Source organism: Podarcis raffonei, chromosome 6 (assembly GCF_027172205.1).
Source record: "Podarcis raffonei isolate rPodRaf1 chromosome 6, rPodRaf1.pri, whole genome shotgun sequence".
NCBI classification, from domain to species: Eukaryota; Metazoa; Chordata; class Lepidosauria; order Squamata; family Lacertidae; genus Podarcis; species Podarcis raffonei.
This window is the reverse complement of record NC_070607.1, coordinates 46,983,743-47,006,624: the sequence shown is the minus strand read 5'-3', so window position 1 is coordinate 47,006,624 and position 22,882 is coordinate 46,983,743. Positions and strand designations below refer to the sequence as shown.

At 43.0% G+C, this 22,882-nt stretch overlaps 1 protein-coding gene and 1 long non-coding RNA gene across 2 annotated transcripts; both read right to left on the bottom strand.

Annotated features, from left to right (window-relative positions):
- Positions 1 to 4,073: 4,073 nt before the first annotated feature.
- On the bottom strand, positions 4,074 to 6,310 carry LOC128415834 (uncharacterized). The gene is made up of 2 exons (XR_008331081.1): positions 6,181 to 6,310; positions 4,074 to 5,805 (listed from the first exon to the last, which is right to left on the bottom strand). It is a non-coding gene; the product is annotated as an uncharacterized LOC128415834 (long non-coding RNA).
- Positions 6,311 to 6,587: 277 nt separating this feature from the next.
- TMEM275 (transmembrane protein 275) lies at positions 6,588 to 20,707 on the bottom strand. The gene is made up of 2 exons (XM_053392555.1): positions 20,028 to 20,707; positions 6,588 to 9,146 (listed from the first exon to the last, which is right to left on the bottom strand). Exon 2 carries the CDS (start codon positions 9,065 to 9,067, stop codon positions 8,519 to 8,521), a length of 549 nt encoding a protein of 182 aa, XP_053248530.1. The 5' UTR covers positions 9,068 to 9,146; positions 20,028 to 20,707; the 3' UTR covers positions 6,588 to 8,518.
- Between the last annotated feature and the right edge of the window lie 2,175 nt (positions 20,708 to 22,882).

Here is a 22,882-nt window from a genome sequence, read left to right as displayed (position 1 = left end):
AGATGAGGGAGGGAGGTGGAAAAATGTGTTCCACCAGGGAAACACTTGTCACAGGAAATGCTGAGGGCTTATTGTTGCCATCAGCCACTTGAACTAGTGACAGGCCTAAAGATGATGGGCAGGGAGAACATTTAAGCTAATCGTTGCTTTGTACAGAAGCCTAATGTGGACTGCATCCTTTGATGGCTTCGTGGTAGGATATGTAAGAACACCATGAATGTAAATGGCCAGCATTATTGACAGACAGTCCTGTTGAATGGTCAACAGTTGTGGAACCATCTCCAGCTCAGCAATCCTTTCCCATGTTTGGATATCAAGTGTGAAAAGCCAGTGTGGTACTTTCATGCCCACATGAAATAGTCCCCAAAGCAGTGGTGCTAAATGATTTGGGGAGGCTCGGTACTTAAGGAAAACAGGTTGAGGATTCTGCATTGCAATTGCTTTCCAGGTTTGCCCATTCACATAGCTATCATAAACTGACTCAATCCAACCCTGCCTCAAAATGTGTACTGAACGATTTCACAATGGCTGTGTATTTCAGGTTGCAATTACAGTGAAGTTTAGTGACAATTCAGGTCTCAGCTGCAGTTTCCCATGTTATCCAGTGTGCTCTGAAATTTCATGCCCGCAAAATATGCCAATCAGGTTTTCTTCCACTGTCTCCAGACACAAATGTTTGAGTCCTGCTGCTTATCACCTCTTCCCCATTGCTACCCTTCTCCCAGGGCTTTGTGTGCATTTGAAATCAACACTTAGCTGCTGCAAAATACCATGTAAATCAAATGTATACATGGACACGAGGGCTGGGGCAGTAGGCACAATTCTGACCTCTCTTTTTCTTACACACACACTAGCATCATGGTACACAATATCTTGTATGAGCAGGCTTCTGCCCGTGCCTTGCAAATCCAGTGCCCACCAGAGCAGTTCCAGTCTTAAAAGTTTTCCCATGTTCAGTTTAATAGGATTTGCTTTGTAGAAGAGTTGAATGGGATTGTAACCTTCTAACTAGCATTATCACTATGGTTTTCAATGAACGTCTGGGGATTTTGTGCATCTCTCCATGAAAGAAAGAAAAATAAAGATGTTTGTGCTGTCTGTACAAGCCACAAGATGTAGTGAAGGCTGCCAGGTTGGGTGGTCAAATCATTTTGCGGACCCTGTCCATAGCTACCAGTAACCATGGCTTTATTCTTTCCCCAGTATCAGAAACTCCCTTCCTCTAAATTGTGGGGAAGCCGGAACAACAGTGGGAGAAGCCAATTGCACTCATGCCATGTTTGTGGAATTCCAAAAGCCTGTCAACTGCAGGAAAGAGGAGGCTGTAGTAAATGGACCTTTAGTCTAATCCAGCAGGACTCTTTTTACACTCTCTTGACCATGAGTATTCTTGCATTCACTCAGGAACTGCTGAACCTCTGCATTCACAAGAGGCTTGCCCCTCGTCTGCAAGCTTCATGCAACCTAGGTACTTATTTTCTCCCAGCAAATGCTAGAGGGCATGCTAGGTTACATTTGGTCTCTCTGTGGATACCAATTAGCACAATGTGTCCTGCAGCTGAGCTTGTTTCAGCCTGAAGATTCCTCAAGCACTATTTATTAGCCAGCGCTTTATTTAATCAGCCCTCCGAGTTTCTCTGTTACATTTTAATCTTTGAGCAAAATTCTCCTCTCTCTCTTTTTTGCCACAGACTCCTTAATCTCATTACTCTTGGATGTCAGACGAGACTAATCACCTCGGCCATGAAATCAAAGACAACTGTCGCAATAGCCAGGAGACGAGTCTTTTCTGGAAATTAATTCTTCCAGCAGACAAGCAAAATGCCATTTTAAGAATGGGAGGTGGGTCTTAATTTTGCTGTGGAAAATCAAGGCATTTTTACGAAGGTGGAGACTAACGTACAAGGTTGCCACCTATTTTAATCCCTGGGCGGGATCCCTGTGCCTTTCACAATGGCACAATATAGGTGGAGCTTCTCCTGATGTGGTGATGCAAAGAAGGGAAAAGCTTCAGCTACTGAGGTTCCTTAGCAGCTATTTAAGGCGCAAGACAGAGGCTCAGCTATTGATGTGGACCCACTCCAGCCGGGTGCTGGCCCTGGTAAAACCTGAAAAAGTTCTTTGGAATAGGTACAGCCTTGTAGCCCTATTGAGGTGCTCAGGCCAATGACTGAGGGAACAAGCTATGTAGGGGCCTGCACCAGACCCATCATCCCAGCACACCCCAACCCCATCCCTCACACCTTTAGCACAAAGGGCTGGAGGTAAGTTGTTGTTGTTGTTGTTTATTGAATTTATATACCGTCCTATACCCAGGGGTCTCAGGGAAGTTCCCAGAATAAAATCAAGATATAAAATCACAAAATACCTGATAAAAATAAAATGGCAACCCAATACACCCCCCCACACACACATACAAAGCACATTTCTAAAGGGCATAGGATGTAAATCAAATCAACCAAAGGCCTGGTTAAAAAGGAACGTATTTGCCTGGAGCCGAAAGGTGTATAATGAAGGCACCAGGCGAACTTCCCTGGGGAGAGCATTCCACAAACGGGGAGCCACTGCAGAGAAGGCCCGTTCTCGTGTTGCCACCCTCCGGACCTCTCGAGGAGGAGGCACACGAAGGAGGGCCTCAGAAGATGGAGCTCAGGGACCGGGTAGGTTCATATGGGAAGATGCGGTCATTGAGCTCTTAGCATCGTCCCACAACCCTCACACTGAATGCCCAAACAGAGCTTGTGACAGCATGTGTTGTAAGTGGGTCAATGTTTTAATGTCCAGAGCAGCTATTAAGCAGCTCCATCAGCACTATTTCCAACTGGGGGTGGGTTTTTCCAGTTTCTCACATTTCCTATCTTAGGTTCATTTCTCCACATTTGTTTGCTTTTTAAAAAAAGCCTTCACCAGGATAGATCATCATTTTACTGCACATTTCTCCACGTATACAGCTTTTTGTATGCAATTTGGCCTAATGTACAATTTTTGTAAGCCTTATTTTTTAAAACAACAACACATTTTCAGATGCTGTTTGTGCCAATATGTGGATTTTTATGCCCACTTTCCCCTAATGTCTGCCTTTTTGTGCCTATAGTTTGCTTGCAGACCTACATAGCAACATTCAGGGAAGTGCAAATTTTGAAGAATATCTGTGGTTGGTTTGCAAATTCTTTCTGGAAGTATGAATTGGGTAGTTTTGCATTAAAATGTGAAGCTAACTGAATTTCTCCCTGATCCCTATTCCCAACTGTCATCATCACCTTGTCCCCTAGAAACTTCCTTTCATTTCCCCATAGTAACCTCATGTACTTTTGGTTTTCACACCCACTTCATATAGCTTGTTAAGCTACCCACAAGGCTCCTATCCTGCTTTTGGAAATCTGTAGTGGAGGGATTGTTTGGAGCAGGTTGTGCACTGATCAATTTGCCCTCCCCGCTTACCTTCCGTTCTGCTCAATTCACTACTACATCATAGTTGTGCTGCCCTGCAGTGCCCCCTATGCTTGCCGCCCAGTGCAGCAGAACCAGTCATGCTGCCTAAATCTGCCTCTGTCTACAGTGTCAAGATGACATTGTATTTATTGTTCTGGATAAATAGGTCCAAAAATCAAAGCTGTTAGTCAGCTCCAAGTGTTGCGCTGCTCTAAAGGGCTAGGTTCTCAAACAGTCAAATCAGAAGTTTAAAGTTCACTTAACAGAGCCATCAAACTATCAAGCAGGCCTAAAAGGTTTCTTGATTCTGTAAGATCAACCATCTCCTTCTTTAAGGAACTTGGTTGAGTAGTTTCTGAGTGACTTTTACGTTTTCCAGTGACGCATTGATCGAATGGTGAATCAGAACAGACTGCAGGCCAAAGCAGATCATGTTGCAAATTGTTTTGATGGGGCTGTAGTGTTTAGACAGAGACACACACACATCTCCAGTTCTTAGGTAACCCATCATATGCCATTGATAATATATGGACCTCTTTCACAACATCCAGTGTATACCTTGCTTCTCCCAAGGTTACGGCATGACGCATTGATTGATAAGAATGAGGTTGCTCAGGTCTGGCTGCAGAAGACTAAGGAAATATCTGAATATATTTTATTGAACACATGGAAAGTCCAAAGGGCAGCACTGAACACGTGCTAAACAGTCACTTGCTTTTGTAAACATGGAAACTGTCACCAGAAGCATGACCACATGTTAACTCCAAAGACTGTGCTTCTGTACAGGACTGGCCACAAGCATTTCACACAATGAAATTGACATAATTCAACATGTTTCTAACGGGAACAAAAGTGCCTTCTACCCCAACCCCAACACCCCATTTTAAAAAGTAATTCAGGCAGCTGTTTTTTTTTTGTTTTGCTTACTGTGCAAAATGCCCCCACTCCCCAAAACATTCAGTTTTTGAAGACAAGAAAGGAATTTGAAAAATAACACAAATCCACTTGCTTTTGGATTGTTTCAAAGTTCTCCACCATTAGAAGAAAATGGAGTTAAGCAACTTGTTGTACAGATTGACGATAAGAACCTTAAATGTAGACCTCCCTAAAATGGGCAATATCATTTTTCTCCGTGATGTACTGAAGAAAATATTTAAATCAAGGTGACAATGAAGAAAATTACTAGAATTTAGTAGTTAACCTTAACATGCATGGGCTTACTCACTAAAACAATGCATCATCACATATTTCTGGCTCTTTTCTTTGCTGCAATTTGTGCTAATTTCAGGGTGCATTTACAGTGTTAAATCTCAACAACAATTAAGTACTAGCATAATAAGCACTTGGCTCTTATTACATCCAGCTTCTCAGGATGCACTTGTAGGGAGCATCTTGTTAGTTAGTGCTGCATCTTAGACTATGAAAGTTGTCTTTGAAGAATATTCTGCCAAATGTGAATGAATTCTAAATCTCTCGTCTCTCTGGAAGGTTCAGATTAAGCCCCTCACACCTTAAAAGCATACATGAGGGGGACCGGTGCAGGCCAGCACCCACCAGCCGCCTACCCCACTGGTCACATGTTCCGCAACTATGAGAAGGGGCCTATCCTGCACACAACCCTGTAGTCCCCACAGTTGCAGGAGTTCCTGTGTCAACCCCCTTGGTATAAGAGTTGGGCCAGTGCACCCCATTCATTCAGGCATTGTTCCATGAGTGGGTTCAGCCACTTACTTCAGTCATATCAGCTTCTCTTGAAGAACTTCCACTATCAGTTTCAGGAAGATTGGTGCTTATGTACTTCGCTGCACTTTTTGGTTTACATGTCACCTTCCTTAACAGGTTACTGGTGAGAGACAGAATGATCACCTCAGAATTTCTTTCTGCTGTAAAACATACCTTTTCAGTTTGAGGTAAGAGGTGGTAAGCAACTGATGGACCCTTGAGAAATATCCCTTTTATAACACAAATATGCATGGTAAACAAATAAATGATAGCTATCAACAGTGCAGAAAATGAACCTGTTTACTAGGGTGTAAGACCTTGTGGGTTGTATCCACCTAAGTCATACTCATTGAACACAGACTCACTGACATCATTGATATGCAGACCCATTAAAATCAATGGACTTAAGTTGGACAGATTAACTTCTCCTTCAATTTCGGTGGGTCTACTATGAGGATAAGTCAGATACAACCCACTGAACTTAGTGGGACTTCTGAGAAAAAACACATAGGATTACTGTGGGGCAAGCCTACCTTTCTGACAGATGTACAACAGAGCCAGCACCATTGGCTCATGCCAAACAGAAGATGTGGAGGATGTGCCTTATTTTATTCACTGAACCCAAATTGGAGGGAGTCAAATAGACCAACTCTAGGGAGCATAGGGGGACGCGGGTGGCGCTGTGGGTTAAACCACAGAGCCTAGGACTTGCTGATCAGAAGGTCGGCGGTTCGAATCCCCGCGACGGGATGAGCTCCCGTTGCTCGGTCCCTGCTCCTGCCAACCTAGCAGTTTGAAAGCACGTAAAAGTGCAAGTAGATAAATAGGTACTGCTCTGGCGGGAAGGTAAACAGCGTTTCCGTGTGCTGCTCTGGTTCACCAGAAGCGGCTTAGTCATGCTGGCCACATGACCCGGAAGCTGTATGCCGGCTCCCTCGGCCAATAAAGCAAGATGAGCGCCGCAACCCCAGAGTCGGCCACGACTGGACCTAATGGTCAGGGGTCCCCTTTACCTTTACCCTTTACCTAGGGAGCATAGGAGCATTCCCTTAGATCTTCTTTTCTGCTCTTCTGCACTAATTTATTCTCTTCTTTGTTAGAGTGGTTGGTAGGGAAGGGGTGGTGCTGTGAACATGGTCTCACAGCAGCACTCTCACTACTAGAATCATAGAATCATAGAATCATAGAGTTGGAAGAGACCACAAGGGCCATCGAGTCCAACCCCCTGCCAAGCAGGAAACACCATCAGAGCACTCCTGACATATGGTTGTCAAGCCTCTGCTTAAAGACCTCCAAAGAAGGAGACTCCACCACACTCCTTGGCAGCAAATTCCACTGTCGAACAGCTCTTACTGTCAGGAAGTTCTTCCTAATGTTTAGGTGGAATCTTCTTTCTTGTAGTTTGGAACCATTGCTCCGTGTCCGCATGGGATGGAGTGATGTAGGGTGGCAGCAAAGTCAGGTGACACAGATGCACTGGTGGAGCCAATCCAGTGCTCTTTCTGATGCACCTGCCTCAGCCTCGCTGGTGCCTTGCCCCAACCCCGCTCCATCCCAATACAGGTCTGTGGTGCCACCCCACCCCTTGCCAGCTCCTCCTGCATCTGTCTCTTTCACCATCATTGTCTCCCAGCAATTCTTACTCCCCTCTGACTTTCCCTTCACATTGCATTCCCCTTCCTTTGGTCACCGCACACAGAAGAACGGCATGATCCCAGGTTATAATGGTGTGTTGCCCGATATCTTCCTTAATGTGCATACATGTTCAGTGTGGACTGATGACATGCAAAGGCAAAACATAAGAAGGTGAAAACAAGGGGTTGGGGAACCAGCAATTTGTACATGCCCAATAGTCTTTTTAAAAAGGCCAGAAATCAAGACTGGAAGAATCACAAACACATCGGCATCACTGCAAGAAGTTTGGAACACCAAAATTTGGTGAGAAATTCAGATGGGGGAAATGTCATGAGCATCCCTACTATAGCCTAGTCTGCATCGCTTCTCTTATTACAGTAAAAAGATGCTCCCAAGCAAAATGTGGAAGTCTCAGCTAAATAGGCCACTTTACTTTTAGGGGACAAATAATATCTGCAAGTTAAAAAAAATGAATCTTTCTGAGATAGATTGAGGCCATTGATTGGACAACCAACACACAACATATTTCTCTGAAGCATCGTCAATTCTAATGACCTCAGGAAAGGACCATCTAACCCTGAAATCACTGTGTTGTCTGGTATTTTGATACAAGCAGAGGAGAACATGTTCATTCTCTCATTCACAACCAATATCATAGAGTAGTTGCATAAGAAGGGCTTTGAGTGATTATTTCCCCCAAACCTAAGACTCTTCTTAAGATGTAAAGAGATCAAAATTTCCATTATGTGCACTAATGTTTGTCACCATATATTTCTGCACATGTCTCCTTATTATACATATCCATGTTTCAGAGGTCAAATCTTGGTCAAGCCATTTTCCTCCCAAATGGGTGGATGTTCAGACTAGCCTGCTGGTTGCAAGCTAGTTATAAAATGTTGTTTTGTCCCACTTCCTGTTATATAAAGTCTTTCCATGATTTCTCCTCCTGTTTGCTCTGTAACCTTGCAACTCTGACCATTGCTACCCTGCACATCCTCTGTAGAACCATCTGAAACCCAACCCAACGCAGCTGAGCCTGCTGCCAGTGACACAACCGAAACATGAATCTGAAAACCAGAGGATGGAGGGAGGTCAATCAAGGCAATATTTGTGTGTGGAACTTCCAGTGACTTTTGCAGCAAGCAGTGAAAAGGAGGAAAGTGTGAAGGCAGGGCAAAACAAGAGGCCAGATGGATTTTAAATTGCACTCAAGAAGCACTGACCTCAGAATAAGAAAACAAATCAACCTCATTAAATCTGAGTGCCAATTTTCTTTTCCTTGTTCAATGTTCATTACGATCCACATTCCTTCTAAAAAAATAATCAGAATCTATAAATTTCCCACTGTTCTTGTATCATCAGATTCTGACCACCATATTATCATTTATAAACCCATTAAAATAATGAATGAGATCCAGAGGCTGTGCTGTTTTCAGTAGCTGTGCCCTGCTGATTCGTATGTGCCATCTTTCATTTTAATTTCATTGCTCAAAATCCAGTCCTTCCACACAAGTGCCTGGCACTTCCCACTTCAGCTGTGCATTGATTTCTAAGTAATTGCTACTTTATTATGCCTTTCCCTTAAATTTCTCAACATATTCTGATGCACGTGTCGGCCAACACTAAATTGGATCCCAGATGCTTGGTGTGCTGCGAGCTCATCTAACCATCTGGTCACATGCTGAAGTGCCTGCTGCCCAGCTACTCATAAATATTCTCCAGTTTGGCTTTATGACATGCCCATGTCTCTGGGCAAATTCAGTTGTATGGATTCTCCACCTGCTATGTATTTGGCCGCCGGCCCATTGCTATCCATTGTAAAAAGTTTGCAGGTCTTTGAATTCTCATGAACAGGGGTAGACCTTTTGGAGGACATGGGGGAGTTGGTTGGGCTTAGTTGCACAGCCGTGGTGTCTTGAACTGTGTGCTCGCTGGTTTCAATTTCAAAAGCTGTGCTCCCAGGTTTGATGAGCCCGATATTGGCCCCCGGTTTGGATTTCCTTGCACCGTGAGCAGGAGGTCTCCGGCTGCAGATGCAGCACGCCCCAAAGAAGGTGAATGCCACAACCAAAAGGATGGGACCGATGACAATGGGAGGGTTGTTGACAGGCAAGAATGTCCCAAAAGCAAAGGCTCCCACCAGGGTGATGTTAATGCCTGCGAGCATGATGCACAGTCCACAGGCACAGCACAGAGCTGGGGAAGGGAGACCCTGTGGCCTTGTTTTCTTCTTGCTTGGCTTCTGGGACAAAGGAGTGCTGTTCTTGTCGCTGAACATGGTAGTGTCTCAGGTGGGACCTTGGATTTCACTGAACAGACATGGTGCCCACAAGATGGTTGATCGCTGCTCCGAAAGCCTGAAAAACAAGCAAAGGCAGAAAGGAGTGGAATAAACATGTTGATTCATTCAGACTTTCTGTTTGCGTGATTTGCAAAGATTCAAACCCGGCAACAATGTTTAAACCCCATTTGTTCACCTCTGCAAGTTGCCATTTGCACCACGGGCAGCTCCAGAGGGTGGCAGAGTTGGGCATTTGGTCACAGAGGGCCCAGGGAAATGATAGCATTTCCATTGTGCACAGTGAAGATCAGATGCAGCATAAGAGAATTCTCAGTTTGCATGTCCTGCCTCTTCCGGGTTAGCTAACTGGTGTCATGTCTGAGCACCCACAGAAACCTGGACCCATCTCTGGTTTGCACATTGGTTGGAGCCAAGTGCAATTGCCTCAGGATGAGCAGCCAAGAAAGATCTCCTTCCCTTGCACTGCAGGAGGTTGGACTAGATGACCCTTCCGACCCTGTGATCCTTTGATTCCTGCAAGAGTCGACCTGAAACGCAACCACACTTGGAATACTGCATTCAGTTCTGGTTGACACACCTCGGGAAGATAGTTACAGAGCTGGAAAAGGTTCGGTAGAAGGCAACAAAAACCATCATGAAGCTAAAACAACTCTCCTATGAGGGAACACTGCAACGTTTGGTGCTTTTTAGTTCAGAAAAAGATGAGTAATGCATATCAACTTATGCAAGATGTATAGAGAGAAACATAACATTATGCACAGTGTGGAGAAAATGCAGAGAGACATTGTATTTTATAGGCCCTAATTTGGAGTAGGAACACAGCAGGGGGCAAAGGGTTAAAGTCCTCCTAACCTCCTTGCTATTTTTATCAAGATTAGGGCTATTTTTATTAAGACTAAGAGCCCCTGCACATAAAGACACAGGTGCATAGCTAATGTAACATGTACAGTAGCTTGATCCTAGCTCGTGATCTTAGAATTTTAGTTCACAATGCCTGATCTGTTATTTATTGTATATCTGCAGTGCCATCTGCCTTTCATCTGCTGGGGAAAGGGGGCGGGAACATGCAGCAATTTATTGTTTTATGATATTACATTTTTGTATTTTGATATCGCATTTCATTTTTCCTGTTGCTTTTTCTCTCTCTCTTTTGTGAGCTGCCCAGAAAACTCATGTTTTGGGTGGCCTAGGCAAACACAGAAAATAAAGAAAAGGAAAAAATACTTACTTTAACTTCCTTTAGCGATAACCCACACCCTCTTCATCCTAAGCCTACAGCAGTTCTTGTGTCCCCAATAACTGTCTCAGCTTTTTAAAGCCAGAAGAGGCAGCCTTGAAGCTTCCTGCTCTTTTTCTCATCAGAGAGGCAGTGCAGAATAGTATAAGGTCTGTGCTTCCTCCCATCCCTTTTCCTGTTCTACAAGGCCATTGATTCTTTAAATAAAATGCTGCAGCAGTGTGTGTGTGTGTGTGTGTGTGTGTGTGTGTGTTGAAAAATCATGAGCAAGGCTAATACTGAAGTCTAAGGGAAGAAGAGATGGGGTGTTAAAAGCATCAAAGCACCACTGATTTCATTTTCCTGTTTTATAAGAAGTTTCCAGCGTATTTAAGTTTTACATAGTAAATTCTCAAATTAAATTTCTGATAGATTTGTGGATTAAAACTATATTCGTGTACTGATTACTGTTGCCAGGCACAGCCTAATTCTCCAAGCAGTGAGAGGGGGTGCAGTCCTTCCCCAGGTTTCGTCTCCTGGAAGGAGGTCACTGGTATTGGCCTTTTAAAAAAAAATTGTGTTTGCTTACAAATATGGATACTGAGCCTATGCAGAGGCAGTGTTTAAACCACTCCAACACATAGCCCAGATCCATGGCTTCCACATAATAGTTTTCCAGGGAGACTGCCAGCCTGCCCCCAGAAATGTTGCTAGCTTTCCAGAGTCCAAAACTCAGCTCTCTGACACGCTCTTACTCAGATCTCCTCCCCCCACCCAAGGCAGCATTGTCCCCAGCCAAGGGAGGGGCAAAGGAAGCCTCCTTCTAAAACAGTTTTTGGTTATAACCTAGTCACTCACAAAGAGAGTTGAAGAGCTAGGGAGCCTCATGTCTGGGGCCAAAATGTGGACCCCACACTTGGAATGAAGATTTAGAATGAAGAAACAGTCATGGGAGAACCTCAATTTTGTTGCTGCTGCTGAAAATATAGAATCCAGTTGTTACCAGGCACAGTCTTCAGCTCAAAGGGAAACATTCAGGTTCATTGTGAAGCAGAGCACAGAAGTAAAAAAAAAAGAAAGGAATCAGATAGTTTATGTACATTAGCAAAGCTGGATATTAATCTTAGCGCATTAGGTACACAAAAGTCAAAATAGGTAGCACTACCTAGTGGTTGGGTGGTATGTACCACCCCAAAAGTAAAGTCCCGTGTTCACATGGAATAAAATAATTTTCCTTCACTTTAAGTATACCTCTCCTCAGTGGTCAAATCCAATCAATATCCTTACTCAATTCATTTGTGCCATTACTTCCCATTTCTTGTCACTACCATCCAATAAAGCCACAATCACTTCATTAAAGAAGCATGATCGATTGATTTGCGTTAGGAAGAACAATGCTATTCTGGAAGACATTATATAGGGTACTCAATCAGCAGCATTGATCAGTGATACCTTGAATTATCTTCTTAAGATTCGCATTGCTCAAGGTATTTGCATAAAATATAGAACATCTTTTCAACCATATAGAATTATTTGTTTGGCGGGGAGAGGAATTTTCATAAATATCCAAACCATACATAAACCATACATAATGCTATGTTCATTAGGAACTGGGTCTAACATGTTTGTGAACCTAAGGGCATAATTCTACAGTTCTATGATATATGGAGCATGATCTTTCTTGGCTAACATGCCAATCACAGACACAGAAAAACTGAATCTGCATGATCCGTCGCAACAACCTACCCCTACCTGGAAGCACCCACTGTATTTCAGCCTAATCTGCTTCACAGGGTTGTTGTGTAGATAAAGAAAGAGTTGAAAGGAACATGCATGCTCAGATCCCTAGGAGAAAGGGAAGCATGAAAAAGAATGGGGTGGGGACCATAACTTGTGCAAGCAGAAGGCCTGGGGTGCCTAGTTTTCAGTAGCTGATGGTGTGAATGAGCACAACTAGAACCTTGGAGAGCAGCCTCCTGTGTTTGGATAATAATATATCTTTCCACACTTCACATACCTGCATCCAGAACGTCACTCCAGACTCTCAGTGCACAATGGAAAAGATGGCCACTGCCTATTTATTTATGACATCAAATTCAAGTTAGGAGAATTTGCTTGATAACTCCCCCCCCCCCCAAGTATATGAGATCTAAAGTACTACCTGCTATCAACTCTATGCAAAACAGGATAGAATTTATACTAGCAGCTTGACTGGACCCTAAATAGTCTGTTGTTTTACATATAAAGGTGGGGTCCCTAACCACCCATAAATGTTTATTTGAGTTTAAAATTCCCCAACTGAGAGAATTTAGAATGAGGCAAGTAATACAAAGCTTGGGTGTGAGTAACTGAATTAATAACAAGAAACTGTGGTGAGATGAATAACTGTACTGTTCATCAAGAACATTACCTACCTACACAAACACAAAATGTTGATGTACTCTGAACTCTTACTAAATGTTTTCTTGAGACACATGCCAAGTAAAATTTAGCAAAATTAAGAAGTGTGTCTGTCCCGCAGAGCTGTCTCACCTCCCCCCCCATACCTTCCTGCATTGGAGAAACACAAATCTCTCATCTTCAGAAGAATTACCTGCTTCTGTGATGTTTACCTCAAACTCCCTTTGACAGCTGTGAATGGAGTACGTCATTCCGCCTGTCAGTCCCTTTCCCCACCTAACCTGGACTCTAGTGAGAGAAAAGGGGGTCATTCCTCCAAGTGGCTTAAGATGGCATAAATACATGAGTCTTCCACAGGCAGATTTAAGAGAGTGTGGCTGGTTTGATTGCACTGGGTGCAGAGCCTCAGGGGCACTGCAACTGTGATTTACAATGGAGCATAAGAGGCTGAGAGGCACCAAATTTTGGCATCACTGAAATTTGAGACCCCCAGATCTGTCACTGGACCCCGCCCCCCGCTCCCTAGTGCCTGAGCTGGAAAACTGAGGGCCTAAGGCCTTAGTAGCCTCATGGTTAAAACTGTTGTTTATGCTACTTCTAATTTATCCAGCTTCACTGTCTTAAATCAGGCAGAGGGCCTTCTCAGTAGTGGCACCCACTCTATGGAACGCCCTCCCATCAGATGTCAAGGAAATAAACAACTATCTGACTTTTAGAAGACATCTGAAGGCAGCCCTTCAAGTTTTTATGTTTGAAGTTTTATTCTGTTTTTATTGTTCTGTGGGGAGCTGTCCAGAGTGGCTAGGGAAACCCAGCCAGATGGGTGGTGGGGTATAAATAGTATTATTATTATTATTATTATTATTATTATTATTATTATTATTATAAAATCAGGGTTGGGCCTGGGGGCTGAATACAGCCTTCTAAGGCCTCTTTACCTGGCCCTCAGAACTCTCCCAAGCCCCCCCCCCCTTTGCCTCTGTTCCCTCCTTCCACTGGCATGTAGCCCTCAGGAAGTTGCGTAGAAGGAAATGTAGCCCTTGGGCTGAAAAAGATTCCCCGTCCCCCATACATCTTTTGTATTGGATTCTGAAGATGACTGGATATTTTGCATGGCTCAAAGTTTCTGTCATATTGCTCATGTCTGTACTTGGCTAAAGGAGAGGTAAAGAGAGCCATGATTTGAGTTATGCCTGGCTGCAGTCAGGATAGACAGAGCTTGCTAAAAGTAGGCTAAATAAAATGGAGGTCTTGGGTGTTTCACTCACCAGGAATTAGGTTGGATAGAGTGAGTGGTGGTAGCTACTTGTAAGTCATTGACACAATCCAGCCCGTTCTGTACCAGCTTCCCTCACAGTGGACTTCTCAGGTGGTCTGGGAATCTCAACATCTTTTTTTTCCTAATCTTAATTTTTATTGTGCATCATAGCATAGTACAAAAGAGGAAAAGGAAGGAAGCGACAGGTACATACGGTAATCTGTGCATTGATTCCTTTAACTAACAAAAAAAAATTTAATTCAGCCTTCCCTAGATTTGTCATTCCAATTAGAAATAAACATCACTCATTTTCCAATAAATCAATTTTCATATAGAATATTTTTCCCTGCACAATTATCTCCATTGTATTCAAAATCCACAACCAATTCATTAAAAATCAGAAATATAGAGATGGATATCAATGAATTTCACTGCATGTTGCCTTTTCCTGTGACCAGGAGAAGTAAAATAAAAGTTGTCATTAAGCACTAATTTCCATAATATATTCAAGCCATAGAATTCAAGGGTGGTTTATTCTACCTCAATGAAGTATTTGGATTTAGTACAGTACGTCGCATATGGTAAGTTCCGAATATATGCACAGCTTAGGAGATAACTATCTGTCAGCAGCTTGCCAGAGCTCATATCAGGTTTCAGTTAGGTTAGCTTCTCCGGAACACTAATTGCTTTTTCAAGGGCAAACATGACATCATTTTCCAACAATCTTCCCTATTCTATCACACTCAAGCATGACCCAGAGTCGAGGTTAAGAAGATAGCAACAGGCTTGATTCTCACTGTCTGGGATCACTAGAATCAGTTGGCTGGTTTAGCTCCCTCCTCACCCAACTGGTGCCCTGAAATACACACTTCCACCTTCTCCCATGTCAACGAATGGCTGTCATTTATTGGAACAGAGCAGGAGCAAAGCGGTACACTTGGGAACGAATGTTATGGTGTCACTCCAGTTTCAGCGCTGGGTGGCTCAGTCCCCACTGGCAGGTACACCACACAGCTTACAATATGTCTTTGTGTGCACAAAAGATGCTACACCAGAGTGAGGCCCTTGCAAATACAGAACTACACATGCGCGCGCACACACACACAGAGAGAGAGAGAGAGAGAGAGAGAGAGAGAGAGAGAGAGAGACTCTGCATCATAAGTCCTTTACAAACAGTTAACAGGAGACTAAACATGTGAAGGGTGGAATGAGACTGCCCATTCTGGTTCCTCCCCTGATTCCACTGGTAACCTGCATATCTGACACACTGTATGAAAGGAGGAGCACATGAACATACAGCTGTACATACTCAGGACCTCACTTAAAAATTAGCTATGCTGGATCACACCAACGGACCAAAGTCCAGCATCCCATTTACATAGGAACATAGAAAGCTGCTTTCTACTGAGTCCGACAAATGGTTCATCTAGTTCTGTATTGTCTTACACTGACTATAAGAAGCTCTCCAGGGTTTCAGATAAGGGTCTCCCCCTGTGCACCCTGAATATGCCAGGGACTGAACCTAAGACCTGTATCGAAGGCAGATGCCCTACCACTGAGCCATGGCCCTTCACTATTTCCCATAGAGGCAATCAGAAGTTATGTGACGCCCTCAAGTAGAAAATGAACGCAATGGCATTCTCCTGCTCAAGTTCCTCAGCAGCTGATCAGATGCCCCAATCAAAAAGCCTGGAATGTATGTGGTGTGGGTCTTCAAATGACTTTGATTTCTGCAATGCAGAAATGTCTTCTTGTTGCTAGCAATTCCTGCTTCAAAGCATTTCATGTTTTTTTCTCATTTTGAATCACACATTGGAATATGTGACTTATTTCAAAAATCATCCCCCTTACCTGAGGGATTGGAAAGGAGCCACCCGCATTAGCTCAATTTCTGCCCCAGATATTATGAGGTCTAGTACTGACAAACATACAGGAGAACAAATCTTGCTGAAGAATAATTAGCACTGCGTCTTTTCAATCTTACTGGGAGAAGATTTCATGAATGGGGCCTGTTTTACAGCACGATTCTACAGCCTTCTCATTGATATACTCAATATATATTTTAAAAATGCAATATATTTTAAGAGCCCTTGTAGTTACTTTTTATTATGTCATGATAGCAAGAAAGTGAAAAAGCCATCTTTTTGAGAAAGGAGGGATTTGTGCCTTTAGCATGCATTTCACACATTTATTTGTATATTAAAAGAGTCACAATGCAATCGTAGACATGTCTACTCAGAGGTAATTCCCACTGCGTTCAGTAGGATTTTGCCACATAGTTGAGTAAAGGATTCCAGCCTCTGGTTATAGAACCAGTAAGGTATTTGGACATAGAAGTATCTCCTGAAGAGTAACCACATGGAACCTGAAGCAAATGTGGGAGTGGTGGGGGCAGGAATGATCCCTGCATAGGACCTCTCTATGTTCAGAAGCTGTAGATACCTGAATAACAGCCATTATGGACAAGCATCAGAGTAAGGCTATTGCTTTGCTTGTAAGCCCTCAATGGAATCTGACTGGCTACTGTTGCTAGACTAGAGATACTTTTGGACTGATCAAGCAAGACAAGTCTTAAGTTCTTAAAATGGTATCATCTAATATATGTTATCCCATCAACTTCACATGGGCTTGAGGCAGCTTACATTAAAGGATGCAACCTTCACCTTCTGCCACATCAACCTGCCCATACGTAAAGACAGGGGTGGTCAACTTGTGATCTTCTAGTTGTGACCATCAGCCCTAGTCAACACTGCCAGTGGGCAGGGATGATGGAAATGGTAGGTTAGCTACCTCTGCATTTATATCTGGTTCAGAGGCCCTTCTCTGGAGGCTCCTGCTCTATGAGGTGATGTGCGTGGTGAATGGAGACAGGGCCTTCACAGTGGTGGCACCCTGCTTGTGCAGTTTGTTCCCATGGGAGGCTGACCTGATGCCTGTGCTGTTACACAATCCAAAGAGAAACCAGAGTAACATAACCTGTGTTGTTTTGTTTTATGTGCATTTTCATTTCCCCCAGCTTTTTAATGGATAGCATTGCTGTTTCTTTTTCCATGCACATTTCAGTTGTTATTTCATTCTGTTGTTGTAAATTGGACTGAGAAATTCTATTAATTGAGAGGTGGTATGGAAATCTTTGGAAATAAAATAAATTAAAATAATAATAACTTCCATAAAGATTTATCATTCCATTTTCCTTCCCAGGGAAATACTTTGCACCTGTACTTCAGCTGTAACTGCCTAGAAATAAAACTGCTAGCTGCCTTTAATATCTTTTTCACTTAATCTTATTCCATGTCACAAAGTTTAAGGGTGCAACCAGAAAATCAACTTCATTTAAATCAGAGAGACCAGATATACTTTCCTGAGAGTAAGTTTCATTGAGGTCCATGAATCTTACTTCTGAGTAGACATACATGGGATCACACTGCTACTTCTCCAGATTCGTTGTCAATCAGTGTTTCTAAAATCTAATGGCTGCTGATATGCTACAGACTGACATTTGGGGAATCTTGTGTGAAATCAGAAAGGCTTAATCTGTATCTGTGTCACAGATAAATTGACCTAGCCCCTGAGCTGATGATATAGAACTCTTGACATATACCATCAGAAGAGCAATTGGCACAAGCTCCATATGGTGAGCAGAAGGGTTGGAGTCTCGATCTTGAATCAATTTAGGAGATGTAGCATGTGTGATGTGGCCTGAAAGCAGGGCCCCGATAATGAGTTGCAACATGTGTACTTCAGAGTACATTTCAATTTTCTGTGTGGAACTGTCCTGCATCAGTTCATAGAGGGGACTATTTATGCAGGGAGAGTGAAAACTTTAAATAGTTCACAGAATACCACAGAGCGTTCACGGCTTTGGCTGCTGTTGACTTTAACTAGCAATCTTTAGAGTCAGATAAAGCACTGGAATGGCATATTTTATTTATTTTATAAAATTTTATATACTGCTTGATTGTAAAAAAACCCAAAAACCCTCAAAGTGGTTTACGAAAAGATAAAAAAAGAAAATCAAGAAAAAGTACAATATTTTAAAACATACCAAAAGTTTAAATACAAAAAAGATTAAAATTCACATCTAATTTCTAAGCACCTGAGGAGTCTTGTCTAGACAAGAATGTTTTTAGCAGGTGCCGAGTAGAATACCGTGAAGGCACCTGCCTGATCTCAATAGCCAGGGAGTTCCAAAGTGTAGGGGCTACCACACTGAAATATCAGGTACTTACAAATGCAGAACAAGTATTATGTGGCACCTGTAGTAGTGCCATTTCTGCCAATAAAAGTGGTCAAATTGTCATATATGGGGTAAGACCTACTTGGGTAGGTAAAGTGGTCCCAAGTTGTTAAGGGCTTTATATACTAATAATGACACCGTGAACCTGGCCTGGTAGCAAATTGGCAACCAATGCAGATCTCTGAGCACAGGTATTCTATGTTGACAGTATGCTATGAGAGTACTTTAAACTTGTGCAGCACTCTATCAAACTTGGAAGACCAGCCAACTCAGTGAATGCCGAAAGAACTTCGCCTGAAATAAAGAATCCCTTCACGCCTTATCTGAACTTATGAATAAGAGTCCAAACATCTACGTATTGGACATTTTGAACATATACTGCACCAACACTTACTGGCCCCTGGAAGTGAGCTCTGATCTCAGGGTGGGAGATCTAATGTTAGATGTCCCCTAATCCCTGCTGCAGAACTGTGCACAGCCTCTGTCCTACCAAAACTGGAAATCTGACTTTGGTAGAGCCAAGAACAGAACATGCTAGTGATGCACCAGAAGGCTTTCCAGTCCACCCGCCCCCCAGCATGTCCCCAAACCAGAGTGAAAATTACACCAGCCCCAGAAGCTGGCAAGGATGCCATCCCAATTTTGGCTCTCCCTTTGTGAACAATGGGAAATATATATATATATAAAGGTTGGAGGAGACCAACCTTAGAATGGCAACCTTAAAGGGTTTAAATTAAACAACTTAAAACTGCTCAATTAAAGAAACTTTGAATGGCCACATCCAGTACATTGATTCTATCCTCCAATTTTCATTCACTTGACTGAGGTTTAGAGCAGGACCTGGGGTACATATTGATTTGTCATTTTATAGAATCCTGTGCATGGTTAGAGTGATTCCATCCCGTAACCAAAATCTCATATAATAACTTCTAAGCATAGGATGGTCCACTATAAGTGGGTTCCGTTACTGGTAAATCAATTAGCTGAAATCTCCAGTTTAATGAATTACAAGTTTACCCTCAAGGTGGAGAGGGGGGTGGCAGTCCTTAGATCAATAGAAAACTGAAGTACACGTTTTATAGAGAGACATTGCTGAAGTGTTTTAGGCGTGAGGTGTCTACTTTCTTTCTGAGTGTATTTCTCAGACATATATTTTAAGAAAACCTGCAAATTGAATAAGTGTGGTATTTTGTAATGGAAATGTAATAGAAAAATAGAGGCTCACCCAAGAACTGAAAAATATTACATAGATATTCAAAAGAAAAGCTCAAGCAGCAAGCAATCATTCCCTGTTATAACTCCACAAAAGGAGGCTCAAATTATGGCATTTTTCAAATGCTCTCCAGCTTGCAGGAAATGGGTTGAATTAATAGACAGCAACAAGCAGCTAGGAAGTTGCGTATCTAAGGGACACCTCTTCCATTTTAGTCTAAATGGGAAGAATACCAACTGGTTTTCAGCGACCTTTCAACCTGTGGATTGGGACTGCTGGTGCTGAGACATCAGATGTAAAGCAAACACATTGTATTTTCAGATAATTGGCTGATTAGTTGTCCCTTTCCCCCTCCCCTTCTTTATTATGATCAGTACTGTCTATATATAAAGGCTACCAAGCACTCGGCAGAGAACTGAATGGAAACCTCTGTCCTCAAACACCATTTCAAAACTCTTCCATGGTAGATGTGAATCAAGCTAGTTTTTCTCCCAAATAAGTGGTATTTGGGACTGACAATTTCTTAAGTAATATGAATTTCATTATTTAGAGTATGAAAATGTCATTAAAAAAATTAAAATAGGTTTATTATAATGGGGGGGGGGGAATTACCTGGACTTGAATCGCACTATGAAGAGCGCAAGAGAAGCTCTGCGTCCTTAGACAGTTTTCTTTTTCCATTTAATCTTTAGGAAAACCTCAGAGGGAGGGGGGAACGGGTTCAGGGAAGCTTAGACGAAAGGCGATCCACAAGACCCAGAAACATGGAAGGTCCTCCGTGATGGGTGAACTCCACCGGAACATCACAACCGTGAGAAACTTAGACGGAGCTGATGCATCCTTGAGGTCTTAGGCTCCCTAGGAGGAGGGTATTCTTGGAGCCGGCTGCACGGATCTTCTGGAGCCTCAAGTGGTTTTGATCGGAGCTTGCGTAGAAAGCCTTGCTTTGGGGAGCCGCCTCCCGGGAGGATGTTATGCTTTTTCCTATGGAGAGAAAGATTCACGTGCCGCATGTTTGCCCTCTTCCCCCGACCGCTGCATCCACGCACTCAGCAGGGAGATCGGCTGGTCGCCAAGTCCAGCGATGCAGGAAGCCGGGTCTCGATGGCTTCGCTGCCAGGAGGATGTCACAACTATTACATCTCTCCGCTCCTATTTCGAGCTGGTCGACAGCCTCTTGCAACAACCCAGCCTCGGCTAGGACTCCCTTCCATGCTCTCCCTGACGCTGTTCACAGCTTTGGTGCTGAAAATAGCAACTGCTCCCAATTTAGCTGCCTTCTGGACTATCAACGCCAGGGGCAGTGTGGCTCTGATTCTTCTTCTTTTTTCTAACCCCCCCACCCCCACCCCAATCAGCCTAACTTCTCTCCCCGCCGCTCCTTTTCTGCCTAGTGAAATTTTCTAATAAGGCAGCAACTACCGGGAGACCCACGATCCTTCAAACAGCAGGAGATAAGTTTGAAAAATGCAGCTTGCACAGATCTGCACAAACTTGCATCTCTAATGAAGGGGAATGAGTTTTATTGCTTGCCATCTGCCCCTTCCTCGTGCCTTTGTTCCTTGACTTTTTTTAAAAAAGTATATTCGCAGACCATTAAATCCCACCTACACCCAAAACAACATCGCACTGTGGCTTCCTTCATTCAGCATTCAAGCAACAGAAGCGAGAGTGGAAACAAGAAGGCGTTCATTGAGGACATCCCCCCTCCCCTTCCCTTTCAAAGGCTTCGGGGATTCTTCTAAAGCTGGGGACATCAAAGTGGAAGGACAACAATGAGATATCAGCAGAAGGCACGTGTAGGCATTCAGACAAACCCTTGCATTGTCTAGGAAAAACTGCGTAAAAGGCGTTAGAGGATGGGATCGGCAAGGTTATCAGCTGCAATGCCCCTCCTTCTCTTTAGGATGCTTATGGGATCTGCTTAGGTCTGATTGGTGGTGCAAACTGGTCAGGCCTGGACCTATAAGCAGAATGAGGGGGTGGAATTCTGAACTCATAGGGTGGAGTAGGGACCACTTCAGAGTGTAAGAGAGGGCTACCATTTTTAAATGACCCCCCTCCAATTAAAAGCTCCACAGTGTTGTTGTTGTTGTATTTATACCCAACCCATCTGGCTGGATTTCCCCAGCCACTCTGGGCTGCTTACAATACATATAAAAACATAATAAAACCCTCAAACATTAAAAACCTCCCGATACAAACTCCAAAATGTTAAAAACAAACTCCAGAAATCTAGCACCTCGGGGACAAAGGTTTTAGCCGAGTCTACACCCACGTGTGGTGTTTTCTATTTGCAGTCTGAGAGAACTGTTGTGGGGGGGGGGGTTTAAAAAAATGTATGATAGCATTCAGCCTAGAATTGAATTCCATCCACTCTACAACCTCAGAGTTCTCACTTTCCCACATTGTTTTGCTGCATGTGAGTAGAATCAGAGGACCAGAGGACTGAAGCAGATCTTAGAGATATTTTAGTCCTACTGCACCCTCCCCACCTTTCACACAGCATGTCTGAGATGCTACAAGATGCTACAAGAGGCAAATGGATGTTTAGCCCCCAACCAACAACCATAGTGTTTAGCCCTTGTAGCAAGCTGAGAAATCAAGTGATGCTTTGTCCCTTTTCATACGTGCAGAAAGGATTTTGGAAGGAACTCTCTTTTATAGTGATATAAGCAATAATGTGAACAGCAGGGCTGTCATTATCTGGTTGACAAAGGTGAGTGACAGCAGAATCTACGTCAAGCTCTGAATTTACGGCAATACCTGTGGGTGACTTAAGACTGTGAATTAAGAGATGTGCCTAAAACATCCTGGGATTCATTCACCCTGCAGAGTAACATTGCTGATTAATTCACGCTAACTGAATATATTTTGATTACTGTAGAGGAAGCAATAGATAATTTGGAATAAAAAACAGAAAACTATAAACATGAAGTAAAGGTGCGTGCGTTTAATCTATTAATTTTATGGATCTGCATGAAGCAAATCCATGTTTGACAAAGGAATTAAATAAACAGCAAGCTTCTGACGAAGGAAATTAGCACTCAAAATGGATTTGCAACTGACAGGGAACCAATATGGAGTGCAGTAAAAGATTGCAAGCTTCAAATTAACTTATCTGAAGTTGATGACTTGGTTTATGGCAACTATATTGAGGTATATACTTTCCAGATAATAAAACAAAGCCAAATAAAAGGCACAGTTGTTCCACAGGATCCAGATATGATCCTTGAAGGGGGGGGGAAGCACTCAGGACCCAATTGCATCTAATGTGCATCATCTTGGGAGGGGGTGATAACTATAGCAGGCATGGAAAGGGAATATAATCCTAATGCAATCCTCCTCTTATTTACATAAGGGCAAATCTTCGTTGATCCTGTTAATAATGAGCACTCCCTTCACTGCTGATGTAATTTGCGTTTTATAAACCCTGCACCTTAAACGCAAGGACACATTTAATGTCA